The sequence below is a fragment of the Melopsittacus undulatus genome, assembly GCF_012275295.1.
Source record: "Melopsittacus undulatus isolate bMelUnd1 chromosome W unlocalized genomic scaffold, bMelUnd1.mat.Z SUPER_W_unloc_1, whole genome shotgun sequence".
In the NCBI taxonomy this organism is placed as follows: domain Eukaryota; kingdom Metazoa; phylum Chordata; class Aves; order Psittaciformes; family Psittaculidae; genus Melopsittacus; species Melopsittacus undulatus.
This window is the reverse complement of record NW_022993942.1, coordinates 2,743,536-2,758,963: the sequence shown is the minus strand read 5'-3', so window position 1 is coordinate 2,758,963 and position 15,428 is coordinate 2,743,536. Positions and strand designations below refer to the sequence as shown.

The 15,428-nt window shown below is 41.4% G+C and overlaps 1 protein-coding gene across 1 annotated transcript in view; it reads right to left on the bottom strand.

Moving 5' to 3' along the window:
* LOC117438186 (transcription initiation factor TFIID subunit 4-like) overlaps window positions 1-15,428 on the bottom strand; it is a 274,292-nt gene that overhangs the window by 233,850 nt on the left and 25,014 nt on the right. The window contains exon 3 of the mRNA XM_034073658.1: window positions 7,289-7,426. Coding sequence (XP_033929549.1) covers window positions 7,289-7,426 — 138 coding nt within the window. The remainder of the gene's footprint in view (window positions 1-7,288; window positions 7,427-15,428) is intronic.

The following is a 15,428-nucleotide window of genomic DNA, read 5'->3' as shown; positions in this document are numbered from 1 at the left end:
GATTGGAATATAACTTAGTGGCTTTACAGGTATTAGATAACGTTCAAAGAGGAATACCAGTAGATGCTGACACGTTAACAGGTTCTGGGCAATGGTTGCAACCTTATGATCAAATTAATCTAAACCCTCTGGTATTCCAGCAAGCCACCCGTATGTCTGTACAAGCCTGGAGGCAAGTACCTGAATCAGGGAAGAAAACTACTTCTTTTGCAACTGTTTGCCAAGGGTCTCAGGAACCCTATGTGTCTTTCATAGACCGATTAAACAATGCTATACAAAGGCAGACGGATAATCCTGAGGCCCCTCATGCACTTTTATTTCAGCTGGCATATGAAAATGCAAATGGAGACTGCAAAGCTGCTTTAGCCCCAGTCAGGGAAAAATTTACAGGCATTGCTGAGTTTATTAAAACATGTCAGAATATCAGTATAGAAACTCATAAGGCTTCTGTATTGGCTGCTGCATTACTGAAACTTAATATGAGTCAGCAAAAATATTTTAACTGTAGACAGGAAGGACATATTTGTAAAATGTGTCCCAAAAAATAAACAAAAGCAGAAAAAACACCATCACAACTCTGTCCCAGATGCAAGAAAGATTTACACTGATAGCTCCAGTGATATCCTAACTTTGATAAGGATGGAAATCCTTTGTTGGGAAACTCCAGGGGGAGCACGGCGAAACCCAGTGCCCCTCAAAACAACAGGGTTTTTGCAGCAAACGCTCAATCTTTAACCTTGCAGCTGCCACAACAGGCAGCGCTGGGTTGGATTTGACAACAAGTACCATCAACTGTGCTGCTCCTATGCAAAGATATCAATGGACTGTTTTGCTGCAAGGAATGATGAACAGTCCAGCAATCTGTCAGCTAGTAGTTTCCACGGCTGTATCACCAACTAGGAGCTCATTTCCTGAATCGATAATTTATCATTATATGGATGACATTTTGGCCAGTGCAGAAATAGAACAATATTTAGAAACTACTGTTAAGCATTTAACAGAAAATTTATGTTGTTTTTGACTACAAATTGCCCAGGAAAAAAATACAAAGAATGTCACCCTGGAAATATTTGGGGTGGGTGCTAACTGAAAGAACAGTAAAGCCTCAGAAGCTAAAACTGGCAAACAAAATCACAAATTTGAATAATTTACAGAAGCTCTTAGGTACTATTAATTGTGTGCGTCCTATGCTGGGTATTACTAACGCTGACCTTGAACCACTCTTTGATTTATTATGAGGGGACTCAGACGTGAATTCTCCTCATTAGCTTGCCCCTAAAGCTATTGACGCTTTGAATACAGTGACTCAAAAAACTGAGAGGCTACAGGCAGATAGAGTGCATTTACACTTGCTGATTTCTCTGCTTGTTAATATGCAATGACGGCCATTAGGAGTTATATGTCACAGAATCACAGAATCCCAAGGGTTGGAAGGGACCTCAAAAGATCATCTAGTCCAACCCCCTGCAAGAGCAGGGTAACCAAGAATACATCACACAGGAACTTGCCCAGGAGGGCCTTGAATATCTCCAGCGTAGGAGACTCCACAACCCCCCTGGGAAACCTGTTCCAGTGCTCTGTCACTCTTACAGTAAAGAAGTTCTTCCTGATGTTAACATGGAACCTCCTATGCTCCAGTGTGGGAATTCTTAAAGAGCCAAGGCCATGTAGTGAGCGATCTCGATACCCTGAGCCTTATTACTGTAAAGTAAGAAGATTCTTGGCAGGCATAAGCAAGGTCAATTGTCTTGTTAGGCCTCTGTAATTTTCACCTGAAAATGTGCAGAGAATGATCTCTGCCAAGGTTGTAGTTTCCCACTGTATTTTTACAGTAAGGTATTTAATCGCAATTATAACAAGTTATAAACATTACCTTTGTAAACGGTAGTAACCTCTAGACTAACCAATTAGAGCTCAGTATCCAAGGCTGTTACATAAGAAACCTAAGGGTATAAAGGTATAAAAGGAGCACTGTATCTAAATAAACTTTGGCAATCGCTTGATCACTTTGATCATTCTCCACGTTGTCCATGACTCCTGCGTCGACACTCCAGTTTACACCCAATGCCCCTTGTCCTATCACTACATATCACTGAAACAAAACTAGCTCCATCATCCTGACACCCACCCTTTACATATTTGTAAACACTGATGAGGTCACCCCTCAGTCTCCTCCAAGCTAAAGAGACCCAGCTCCCTCAGCCTCTCCTCATAAGGGAGGTGTTCCACTCCCTTCATCATCTTTGTGGCTCTGTGCTGGACTCTTTCAAACAATTACCTGTCCTTCTTGAACTGAGAGGCCCAGAACTGGATGCAATATTCCAGATGCGGCCTCACCAAGGCAGAGTAGAGGGGGAGGAGAACCTCTCTTGCCCTACTAACCACACCCTTTCTAATGCACCCTAGGATGCCATTTGCCTTCTTGGCCACAAGGGCACATTGCCCTTTCCCCTTCACTCCTTTCCAGCAGGTCAACCCCCAACCTGTACTGGTACATGGGGTTGTTCTTCCCCAGATGCAAGACTCTACACTTGCCCTTGTTGAATTTCATCAAGTCAAATTGACAGTAACTCTGTTTACTTTCTGGAATGGGGTTTTTTATCACCTACCCAAAGACAGACTGTGACAGAACCGTTAGATATGATTGTTGACTTAATCACCAAAGGCCCTATGAGGGTTCAACATTTAACAGGCAACGACCCTGCAGAATTGTATTTACCATTAACTGTAACAGACTTTCACTTCCTTTTTGCTCAATCTGTTTCTTTCCAAATAGTGTTAGCAGACTTTACAGGAAAAAAAATTATGATACTCTGAAACAAAAATTGATAAAAGTTTTTTCAGATTTTGATCTACAGGAGCTATTTGTAATTCAAATACAACCCATTCAGGATACTAAAACCATTTTTGTTGATGGTTCTGGAAAAACTGGCAAAGCTGCTGTGGTTTGGTTTGAAAATGATTCCTGGCAATCCTTTGTTACACATGTGGATCGCTCTATGCAGCTTGTTGATATTGCTGCAGTCTTACATGGGCTACAGTTGTTCCCTGCAGAACTCTTAAACATTGTTTGCGACTCAGAATATATTATTCAATTATTACCACACCTCCCTTTTAGTGTGTTAAAAGAAATCAATAACCGTGAACTTTTTGACATTTTGCTGAAGCTAAAACATTGTTTGGAAACTAGGAATTATTCTGTTTTTCTTGGTCATATTAGATCACATTCCAACCTGCCTGGCCCTTTAACTGCGGGTAATGACATAGCAGACTCCTTGACTGATAATACTGTGCAGTTTACTTCTGCAGCTGCTTCACATTCCTTTTTTCATCAGAATGCCTCTGCCTTAAAGAAACAGTTTAACCTGTCTTCTTCTCAAGCAAAGCAAATTGTCAGGTCTTGCCCTGACTGTCAGTCAACAGCTCAATCCTCATTTGCCATGGCTTAAAGGTGAATGAGATTTGACAAACAGATGTTAAACACATTGCTTCCTTTGGTGACTTTAAATACGTTCATGTGTCTGTTGACCCATTTTCACATATGATTTCAGCCTCTGCCCATAAAGGATAGAAGGCTCATGATGTTATCTGACATTTAATGCATGCTTTGTACCTTAGCAGTTCTTTCCCAGTTGAAAACAGATAATAGCCCTGCATATAATTCATTAGCTTTATCATGATTTTTACAGCAATGGGGTGTCACACATGTCACTGGTATTCCCCACTCCCCTCCAGGCTAGGGGATTGTGGAATGAACTCATGCTGTTCTGAAATCCATACTACAAAAACAAGAAAGGGGGAATATATTTCCTCAGGAACAATTAGACAATGCCATCTATACACTGAATTTTTTAAATTGCACTCAATCTTCCATGAATACTCCTGTCACTGCAGTACAACACTTTGGCTCTGATAGTCCACCTTCAGAACATGCTAAAGTGTGGTATCGTGATCCTTTGGGCCTGCAGAAATGGGAAGGGCCAGTGGAAGTGATAACCTGGGGGAGGGGGTATGCTTGTGTCCTCCTACCTACAGGTCCGCGGCAGCTGCCTGCAGTTTGTCAAGCCATACCATAGGCTGAACAGACAAGTTAAAGAACCCGATGCCTCAGCTGCAGGAGCTGAACTTGAAGACCCCAAGCAGAATGAGACAGAGGAAGAGAAAAGGGCATGATGTCCCACATGACATCCTTGTCTCAAAATTGGAGTGTCATCAATTTGATAGGTGGACCACTCGGTGGATAAAGAACTGGCTGGATGGTCGCACTCAAAGAGTTGTGGTCAACGGTTCAATGTCCAGCTGGAGACCAGTAATGAGTGGTGTCCCTCAGGGATTGGTGCTGGGACCGGTCTTGTTTAATATCTTTGTCGCTGACATGGACAATGGAATTGAGTGTGCCCTCAGCAAGTTTGCCGATGACACCAAGCTGTGTGGTTTGGTTGATATTGTGGAGGGAAGGAATGCCATTCAGAGGGACCTTGACACACTTGTGAGGTGGGCTGATGCCAACCTCATGAAGTTTAACCATGACAAGTGTAAGGTCCTACACCTGGGTTGGAGCAATCCCAGGAACAGCTACAGATTGGATAAAAAGGAAATTCATGGTAGTCCTGCGGAGAAGGACTTGGGGGTGTTGGTCAATGAGAAAATGAACATGAGCCAGCAGTGTGCACTCTCAGCCCAGAAAGCTGACTGTATCCTGGGCTGCATCAAAAGGAACGTGACCAGCAGGTCGAAGGAGGTGATCCTGCCCCTCTACTCTGTTCTTGTGAGACCTCACTTGGAGTATTGTGTTCAGTTCTGGTGTCCCCAACATAAAAAGGACATGGTACTGTTAGAACAAGTCCAGAGGAGGGCCACGAGGATGATCAGGGGACTGGAGCACCTCCCATATGAAGACAGGCTGAGAAAGTTGGGGCTGTTCAGCCTGGAGAAGAGAAGGCTGCATGGAGACCTCTTAGCAGCCTTCCAGGATCTGAAGGGGGCCTATAGGGATGCTGGGGAGGGACTATTCATTAGGGACTATAGTGATAGGACAAGGGGTAATGGGTTGAAACTTAAACAGCAGAGGTTTAGATTGGATATAAGGAAGAAATTCTTTACTGTTAGGGTGGTGAGGTACTGGAATGGGTTGCCCAGGGAGGTTGTGAATGCTCCATCCCTGGCAGTGTTCAAGGCCAGGTTGGATGAAGCCTTGGGTGGCATGGCTTAGTGTGAGGTGTCCCTGCCCACGGCAGGGGGGTTGGAACTAGATGCTCTTGAGGTCCTTTCCAATCCTAACTATTCTATGATTCTATGATTTGTAAAACATCACTTGGGGGCAATTGAAAAGTCTCCATAACCAGATCATGGTTAACAATTCAAATATGTGTGCTTGCAACATAGCTATTATTAGAGGCTGTGATTTTGTAAATAAACCACTTGTATTTACTAGCCAGTTGCTAATAAGAAACTACACCTTGTGGCATTTGGATTTGTCACTTGTAAAAGAGATGTTAGAGCATGCAAATTTACAACAGCTGCTAGAAAATGCTAAGGCAGTATCTAGAAAAATCCTAGTAACTGTACATCACAATGACAGTGTTATAAAACAGCTAATGGAACAAATTAAGAGGGTGGGAGAACACAACTGGTAGGAAATTTCTTTGGCTGGTCCTTCACTACCATGAGCATCTTCAAAGCACTGCTGTACCCTGTAGTAGTTATACTGCTAATGTAAATCAGTGTGTGCTTTGCCATAGTAGCAAGTTGTTACTGGATGAGGCAGGTGAAACTGCATTGACAACAAGATGCTAAGACTAAGGTCGGCTAAATGCCTCCTACCATATTTAAGGCCATGACTGGGTTGGCCTCTGTGTTTGCCACCAAGAACCTTTGGCTCTACTGTTGGCTGCAACCCAGCAGGCATTGAGAAGTGGAAACACATGCCATGCCAAACCCTGATGTGAGGGATGGCCTCCTCCATTATAAGAGGGCCATCCAGGAGGGAAGGGCAGGCCAAGCAGCCTGCGGTTGGCATGAGAGATGATTTAGTCCAAATCCCCTGCTCAAGCAGGGTCACCTTAAGCAGGTTTCATCATTCTCACAGTAAAAAAACAAAAGTTAGCATAAATAACTATTGTAAGTAATAATAATATAATAAGTAACTACTGTATTTGAACTTTCCATCTTTAAATGCTAATGTCAAGAAACTGATCTTGTGTGATTTAAGACTCCTCAAGCAGAGAAGGGGATAAGGAAAGCCAAGGACTGTGCTTTTGGAAGTAACAGCATCTATTCTCCAGGTTACCAAGACTCCCAGTCCGCCTGGCCAACGCACTGGTGAGATCTTGTCTTTGGAGTCTGGACATCACTGCTTTGCTTTGCTTTTCCTCCATGTCATAGAATCATAGAATGGTTAGGGTCGGAAAGGACCTTAAGATCATCTAGTTCCAACCCCCCTGCCACGGGCAGGGATGCCTCACACTAGACCATGTCACCCAAGGCTCTGTCCAAACTGTCATTGAACACTGCCAGAGATAGCACCTAGAGATTTGTTGCCAACTTGTGAACTGAAGTCAAAGTATCATGCAAAACAAAAAAGGGGGAGATGTGGGAACTGCAAGCCACCCTGTTCCCACTACGTGGATAATTAAAGAAGAAGAAGAATTACTGAGAGTGCACCTGGGTCTTGAGTAAGCCAGGGAGCATTTGGGTGCAAGGTCGAGCTGGAAAACAGCCTGGGGAGTGACTGTTCATAGAATGGAATTTTAAGTGACTGAAAACAGTCCCTGAGAATGATGTAGTTGCTGTTTGGTTTCATGGCTCAGACCCATATCTGTATGCTATATATTACCACGCTTGAGTAAATAAAGTAGAACTAGTTGTGAAAGCAGTGTGTTTGTGTGTGTGTGTGTGTGTGTTTAGCCTCTTCCTTTACAGACGCCTCACAATCGCTTAACACATGTGTAACAGTGTGACTATACATTCATTATCAATTTCTGGGATCATGTTCCTGATAAAAGCAAATATAGAATCATATAATGGTTTGGGTTGGAAGGGACTTTAAAGCTCATCTAGTTCCAATCCACTGTCATGGGCAGGGACACCTTCCACTAGACCAGGTTGCCCAATACGTAATCTAAATCTCCCCTCTTTCAGCTTAAATCCATTCCCCCTTGTCCTCTCACTGCATGTCCTACATGAACATTAAACATAAGAACATTAAAATTCACTTCTGAAAAAAACACGTAATTACAAACATCCTTTTCTTCACACATCTTTTGGTTTTTATATTGTTACTACTTACTGTGGTATGGGAGAGAATAGAGCCTCCTGGCAGAGTCGCAGCAGATGAACCACTGACAGGTGTAACAGTCGACTGAACAAATTTAGCTTGCACTGGAAGTCCCAGGTGAACAGTAGATGTGACTACAGAAGATGGTTGCTAATAAAGGAAAAATAAGCATTTTATTTATATTCCTCTCCAAGACTTTTTAATAATAGCGATTACATGAGTAATCATTATTAATGCTGAAAAAAAACCAAAACAGACAAACCAGTAATATGTTCTTAAATAAATATTCAAAAATAATACAAAATTGAGCTTTCTTATGTTCAATGATATGTTTGCAATATTTCTCCTAAAAGCTATTTGTCATACAGCTATTTGGAAAAGATCAGGAAAAATACGTGACCTGAAAAAAACCTGATATTACATTTGATTCATTAGTTCGGTGATAACATTTACGTGTCAGTATTCATCAATATTTGAGTTTATAATTGCCTTCTGTGTGCCTTGATTACATAGCTGAAGCTTTTATCTTTGTGCATTTATCACACACAGATTTCAAGGAATTCATAGAATCCCAAGGGTTGGAAGGGACCTCTAAAGATCATCTAGTCCAACCCCCCTGCAAGAGCAGGGAAACTTACAGTACATCACACAGGAACTTGTCCAGGCGGGCCTTGAATATCTCCAACGTAGGAGACTCCACAAACCCCCTGGGCAACCTGTTCCAGTCACTCTTACAGTAAAGAAGTTCTTCCTGATGTTAACGTGGAACCTCCTATGCTCCAGTTTACACCCACTGCCCCTTGTCCTACCACTGGATATCACTGAAAAAACCCTAGCTCCATCATCCTGACACCCACCCTTTACATATATGTAAACACTGAGGAGGTCACCCCTCAGTCTCCTCCAAGATAAAGGGACCCAGCTCCCTCAGCCTCTCCTCATAAGGGAGGTGTTGTACTCCATCATCTTTGTGCTTCTGTGCTGGACTCTTTCAAGCAATTCCCTGTCCTTCTTGAACTGAGGGGCCCAGAACTGGATGCAATATTCCAGATGCGGCTGCATATGTACAGAAGAGATTAGTGTAGGATGAATGGGAAGTTATAGATCTTAATCATTCTGAACTTCTGTGTTTGGCACTGCAATCAAAGTATCTTTTCTTAAGCTTGTGAACTTGGATACTTGGCTGTATCAATTCCCTATAGAGGGATGAATTCTGAACCTTCAGCAATGCAACATATAAGGATAAAACCACTGTCTTTATCCTAAGCCCATTTACTAAAGTATATCTATAGACTATATAGTAAAGTATACTATATCCTAAGTATTATCCTAAGCCCATATACTAAAATCCTAAGGGAAAACAGACATCTTCTCTATTTCAGGAGCTTCCATTGTTCCTAGAGAAAGGTGGCTCCTTCCTCACATTCTGCCCTGAATATAGGCCTAGCTGATGAAACTAGAGTAATTTTCATGAGAAACCCAATTCCTTTTCCTCCCAAACAGCTGGGAGAAGATCTGGCAAATGATGGCCCTGGGATATGGGAATTACCATGCTGCAGAAGCAGTTTAGAACCTGGACAGCTCTGCACATATCAACCAAGTTAACCTCATTCAAGAGCATTTTAAACACTGCCTTATTTTCCCCTCCTCTGTTTTTGCAAGTGAAGGAGGAATTAGTTGTCAAGAGGAGCAATTCATAGAGCTGTCAAATTTGATAACTTTTCAGACAATCTTTCTTATATTTCTTATATTTTTTAAAGAAAGTAATTCATAATTCATTTTATATTCTCCAGTTATCACTCTAAACACTTCTTAATGAGCTGCCAAATTAGCCAAGCTTTTGCAATTTCTTTAGCATGTTATTTAATAACTTGGAGTTTAAATCTAACTACATAGCTCATAACAAACTTTTTTAAACACAATTATTTAAAGTGTATATAAAATTAACACATAAAAAATCATATAGCTGAGTAACTTCTGACAGTGGCTAAGGATTAAGACAAGATGAAAAAAAAGCAACCATACTACCTATGAAGCATGAAACCTATGACTTTTTCTGATATGACCTTCACAGTAAGATACTATTTCCTACAATACTTACAGCAGACTGTAAATTTCCACCTGCGTAGACTTTCTACATAAGTAAAAGAGTAAAACATAAAGTCAGTGACTAAAGTATATTACTAAATTTTACACATTTAAAGCACCCTGCAATTTAATTCAAATAAAACTACCTTAAAATAACTGAATAAAAACATAATAGTAAATCTGAACTCTGCATAGTAAAATAACAATCATCCCACTAACATACTGAAGAAATAGGCATTTGATGTTATAGAGGTTAAAAACTGCAGAGCCTGCAATGTTCCTCAATATTGCAAAATATTTTGCAGGTCTTAGAAACAAGGGGAACACAAAATCACAAAATGGAATTTATAAACCTTTAGAATTAGTTTTAAGCAATGTTAAGTTTGATGGCTTTGTAACAGTAGCAGTGGAAAATTACTGAGGTGCATAATACATAGAAAAAAAATAGAGTACAGCTAGAGAACATACTGGCACAAGATAAATCGTTAGAGTTGATGTGGTCTTAAGAAAAACAGTCTAGAAAAACAGGACACAGGGATAAGGAGTATCTGGGAATAGCAGGTGTCCGGGATAGGCTGCGGGTAAACTAACTGATAAGTAGGAGGATAGGGGGATTATTATGTCTCTGGTGCTAGCGAACCAATTAAACTGGTATCAGCATCTACTGCGTGTGCTTCAAAGGCTGCCAGAAGTGATGAAGATTGTTGGAAGAAGTAAATGACCCTCAGAGACACCACCACAATTCTGTACGCATGCGGGGAGCTTTCTGGAAAATGATGTAATCCATACGTAGACTCATGAATATGTATGTATGCCCAGAGACTATATAAGGATGGCTTGTGCAGCAATAGAGAGACACACGTTAGGAGGAGCTATCCCCCGTGTCTCCCGGCGCCGCAATAAAGAATACCTGCTTGTCAGCTTGAAAACTTTGTTGGCAAGTTTGTTCCTGGAGTTTTCTCTGAATCAATTTGGCGACCCAGATGGGACCCTCTCTGCTCGGCTGCAGGACCCGCCGAGGACAGGGCTCCCTAGGGCCCTCAGGAATTTTTCCCGGAGGGACCCCTCGACTCATTCGGGTCACTGCAGGAGCAGACAAGGACCATCTTCATAAAAGGTATTCTTTTCTTTTGTATAGTCTGTAAGGTGCAGGGGGCATCTTGCATAAAGACTGCATTGGTCATTGGGTTGGTTTGGTAAGCGTACGCAAGGTTTGGAAGCCTTCCGTAAATCAAGATAAGAAATCTCATAGGTAAAGGCGTATACCCGGCTGCTAGCGTCCGTTTGGTATACACCCTCAAGAAGCAGGGGGCTTCTTGTGGTTTGGGTCCTGCAAGATGCAGGAAATGGTTTTGGATCTTGTTGTGGCTTGTGACATTAAGGATTTTGGTCTTGTGATTTTGGTATTGGTGACAGGATGTTATAACTGTGTTATTAACTGTGGTTTGTTTGATAGAATTTTAGTCTCTGTCTGTTTCAAGTGTTGTAACTGTGTGGAGTGTGTCTGTGGGATCCTGTGTGTGTGTGAGATTGATAATGGAAAATCAGCAGAGTGAAGAGATCATGCAAAAGAGTCCTTTAGGGTGCATTTTGGCACACTGGAAAGAACTGGGAGGGTCTCCTGGGGGCTCGGGAAATAAGAAAATGTTGTCCAGCTGTTTTGAAAAATGTTGTAACCAATGGTGGCCTTTGTATACTTTGGCAGATCAGGAAAAATGGCCTAAAAATGGAACCTGAACTATAATACATTGTTACAATTAATGTTGTTTTGAGGCTGCAAGGAAAATGGCATGAAGTAATGTATGCCGATATGTTCTTCACTTTAAGAGACCACGTGGAGTGACAGACGCAATGCAAAATTAATATGGCTCCGCCAGATCCCTTAATTTTGGCTTTGGAAAAGGACAGGGAAAAACTGAAAGTTAAGATGGAGAGATGTTGTTCAACCTGTGATACTGGGGAAAGATGTTTAAAGTTAAAAACCAGTAATCAGGAAGATAGGCTGTAAAATTATCAGAGATGCCTCCGAGAGAAGCAACCTCTGCATCTGTCCTATCTGATATTCATAAGGAGCAAGAGATCACTGTCACTGGCACCAAGCAGCAGATGCACATTCCAAGTTCAGAAAGGGTTAAACCAGCAGTGCTGTTGCAGAGGCATCTGCAGCCCCTGCAGAGCAGGGTGAGCAACTGTGAGGGGAAAAAAAAAAGGAAAACCAAGGGGGAAAGGAGGGGGGAGCTCGCGCAGCTCCTGTGTTTGAGCGTGGGATGGGTGCTGGGGCAGGCAAACAAGTGGGAACAGACATGTTTACGGATGGAACTGAGGGGCTGTTGAATAAATGTGGACAGGAGGAAGCATGGAGAGCGTATAGGAATCAGGAACAGTTAGAAAAGAAAAAGCTGGGTCGTGCTATAGCCACGGCTGTGGTGGTTGCTTTGAAACTGGGGGGGAAGAGTTCGGACGCTGGAAGTGAGACTGCCCTTGGGGGGGTAGTGCCATGGTGTGGCTCCAGCGACTGAATTGGAACCAGACTGACAGGGACCTGGGGAATCTACCCTAGCAGATCCACTGGTTAAATTAAAAGTAGGAACTAGAGGAAATAAAGTGGAATTCTAGTGGATAGAGGAGCAACTTATTCGGTGTTAAATCTGAGAGAAAGGAATTTGTTACAGATGTGGGAGCTACTGGCCACCAAGAAAAAGAGGAAAAAAAACCCAAAACCCACAAACAACCCGAGGCATTCTTTCTGAAACCCTTAAAGTACAAATTGGGAAAACAAATAGAAATGCATAAATTTTTATGCATGCCAAATTCTCTAAAATATTTCTTAGGGTGAGAAGCAACATTTAAAGAAGGCAGAATGGAATTTAGAGTTAAAAACAAACAGTTAATTGCAATTTTGAGTTTATCTTTAATTCTACAGAAAAGCAAACAGGAGGACCTCCCTGAAATAGAAGAAATCCTTAATCAGGTATATCTGGGAGTATGGGCATCTTAAGCTCCAGGTAAGGTGAAAAATGCTTTGCCTGTTATAGTGGAAATAAAAAGGGGGGCCTGCCCAATTAGAATAAAACAATATCCCTGAAAATTAGAAGATCAAAGGGAAAAAAAAAAGTCATTGATAAATTTTAAAACATATATTATTAATTGAATGTGAATTGGAATATAATATTCTGGAAAGTAAAGAAATAGGATGATAAAAGTTGCAGATTGATTCAAGATCTCAGAGCAGTCAACAAAACTGCAGAGGATATTTGTCCAGTAGTAGCTAATTTGTATGATTTATTAACTAAATTGAATAATAATAATCAGAAATGGTTTGCCATCTTGGATTTAAAGGATGCTTTCTTTTGCTTACCATTGGCCAAAGAAAGCCAAAATTTATTTGCTTTTGAATGGGAAAATACTGACACAGGAAGCAAAACTCAATTAACGTGGACGGTATTACCTAAAGGGTTTAAAACAGTCCAGCAATTTCTGGAAATCAGCACGAGAACTAGGATCATGGAAGCCACCTGCTCAGACGGGGACTCTGTTACAATATGTGGATGACCTATTAATTGCTACAGAAATAAAGGAAGAATGTATCCAGTGGACAGTGGAATTATTAACTTTCCTGGGACTGAATGGTTATTGGGTATCCAGACAAAAGGCCCAACTAATCCAAACCTGAGTTTCCTACCTAGGATAAGAAATAACAGGAAGACAGAGAGAACTTGGAGCTTCTAGAAAAGAAGCCATCTGTCAGACTCCACGACCATCAACCGCCAAGGAGCTCTGGACATTACTGGGAATGACTGGATGGTGCAGATCCATGATTACGGTGTTCTGGTAAGACCACTATATGAACTGTTGAAGGGAAACCCTCCCTCTTTAGAATGGACTAATTCAGCAGAGGGGGATTTTAGAAATTTAAAAACAGAGCTAATGAGAGCTGCAGCTCTGTGACTTCCAGATGTAACTAAATCCTTTTGGCTATATTCCTGTGAAGAACAGGGAATAGCTTTGGGGGTCCATGCTCGAAAACTAGGACCCTACAGAAGGGCAGTGACATGTTTTTCAAAACAGCTGGATGAAGTGAGCAAAGGATGGCCCAGATGCCCAAGGGCTGTGGCAGCAGTTGTCATGAATATTGAAGAAGCTCGCAAATTCACCTTGGAACAAAAATTACTGTGCTAATGTCCCATGTTGTATCAGCAATCCTGGAACAGAAAGGAGCCCACTGGTTATCTCCTTCACATTTTTTAAATACCAGGCCACCCTTGTGGAACAAGATGATTTAGAAATTGTGGTCACTAAGGTTGTCAGTCTAGCATCCTTTTGCAGGAACAATCGACAGAACCACTAACACAAGACTGCTTGGCCACCATAGAGACTGTATTTTGAGCCGACCAGACTTGAAAGAAAAACCTCTGGAAGATGCTGATTCTTGGTTTACTGATGGTAGTAGCTTCATGAAGAATGGTAAACGAAAGGCAGGATATGCCATTAACACCACTCCACAGGTAACAGGGGCTAAACCTTTACCCTTGAACACCTCTGCCCAGAAGGCAGAAATAATAGCATTAATGAGAGCCCTGGAATTGGCTAAAGACAAAAGGATAAATATTTGGACTGATTATGTACATGGTGATATCTGAAAAGAATGAGGACTTTTGAACAAACATGCTACAGAAATTCTACAATTACTGGAGGCTGTTCAGCTACCTGAAGAAGTAGCTGTTATGTACTGTAAAGGACATCAACAAGGTGACTCTGATCAGGAAATTGGAAATAATTTGGCCAATTTTGAAGCCAAACGAGCAGTTGAACAATCACAAATCATGTCCTTAATCCCTGATGGCAAACTAACAATTGAAAAATATAAACCTAGCTATTCAAAGAGGACAGAAAATTGATTGAGGATCTAAAAGGACAGGAAAATAAAGAGGATTAGGTTCAGATACCTGATGGGCAAATTGTAATCTCCTATAACCAACTCTGGAAGTTAGTTCAGGGAAGAACATAATAAAACTCATTGGGGTAGCAACTCTTTATATAAATATTTAGACAAACAAATTGTAGGAAGAAATGTATACAACACAGTTCAATCAGTGACAAAACAATGTCAGCTATGACTTAAGAATAAGCATAAAACTGAAAATAGAAATCAAATTGGGGCAATTGTGAGAGGAAGTTACCTAGGACAGCACTTGCAAATAGATTTTTCTGAATTATCAAGAAAAGGGGGTTATCGATATTTGTTGATGTTAACAGATACTTTTTCTGGCTGGCCAGAAGCATTCCCTTGTAGGATAAATAATGCAAGACAAGTGATTAAAACAGTATTTAATGAGATAATACCTTGCTTTGGAGTACCAGCGGCAATTTCTTCCAACCGAGGTTTGCAGTTTAGTGCAAAATTGTTACAAGAAATTAGCAAGAATTGGAAATTGATTGGCAAGCACATGTTCCATACAGGCTTCGGGCCAGTGGGCACGTAGATAAGATAAACCATCTGATCACGCAACAAATTAGTAAAATATGTCAGGAAATGAAATTATATTGGTACCAAGGTTTACCACTGGCTCTATTAAGAATTAGAACTAACCTCGGTCGAAAGAAGAGGTTAGCCCATTTGAAATTCTATGTGGAAGACCATAACAGTCCCAAGTTAAAGGAGAAAGTCTTCAGGAAGTGGGGGAAGGCTATCTCCGACAGTTTTTGGTCTATCTGGGAAAAGAATTGGAGGAGATAAATAAGAGAGTAGCAGGGACAAGAGCAAGAGATTTGGATTATCCCATTCACCCTTTCAGATCTGGAGACTGGGTTTATGTTAAGAATTTTTCAGGAGATCCTCTACAGGAGATTCTCTACAGGAGGAGTGGACTGTACCAGATATTACTGACCACCTTTACAGCAGTGAAGATAAAGCAACAACCTGCTTGGATACATTATTCAAGAATAAAGAAAGCACCACAGCCAGAGAAGACATGGCAGATGGAACCTTCGGGACCCTTACGTATGAAATTGCGTCGGTCATAATTTGGACTCATATAATAACTGGTGCACAAGCTTGAGACCA